This window comes from Pterocles gutturalis, unplaced genomic scaffold (genome assembly GCF_000699245.1).
Source record: "Pterocles gutturalis isolate BGI_N339 unplaced genomic scaffold, ASM69924v1 scaffold16880, whole genome shotgun sequence".
Taxonomy (NCBI): domain Eukaryota; kingdom Metazoa; phylum Chordata; class Aves; order Pterocliformes; family Pteroclidae; genus Pterocles; species Pterocles gutturalis.
Genome location: NW_010143735.1, coordinates 15,476 through 15,710, shown reverse-complemented (window position 1 = coordinate 15,710; position 235 = coordinate 15,476). Strand labels below are relative to the sequence as shown.

The following is a 235-nucleotide window of genomic DNA, read 5'->3' as shown; positions in this document are numbered from 1 at the left end:
TCTCCCGGCTGCTGAAGGTGAACGACACGACCATGCTGGGCGCCTCCGGCGACTACGCCGACTTCCAGTACCTCAAGCAGGTCATCGACCAGATGGTGTAAGTCCTGCTGCCCCGGCTGCGGCCCCGACCGTGCTGTGCTCCTGGGCTGCTCTCTTTTCCTACTCCTCAGAGGGCTGAAATGTAATTAAATCCATTCCCTGAGCAGAGGTAAAACAGAGCTGAAATCCCCCCTGT

General features: G+C 58.3%; 1 protein-coding gene across 1 annotated transcript in view; it reads left to right on the top strand.

Moving 5' to 3' along the window:
- Nucleotides 1-5: 5 nt before the first annotated feature.
- PSMB4 (proteasome (prosome, macropain) subunit, beta type, 4) overlaps nt 6-235 on the top strand; it is a gene marked incomplete at its 5' end in the record, with an annotated part of 1,667 nt that continues 1,437 nt past the window's right edge. Inside the window, one exon of the mRNA XM_010084848.1 lies at nt 6-97. Coding sequence (XP_010083150.1) covers nt 6-97 — 92 coding nt within the window. The remainder of the gene's footprint in view (nt 98-235) is intronic.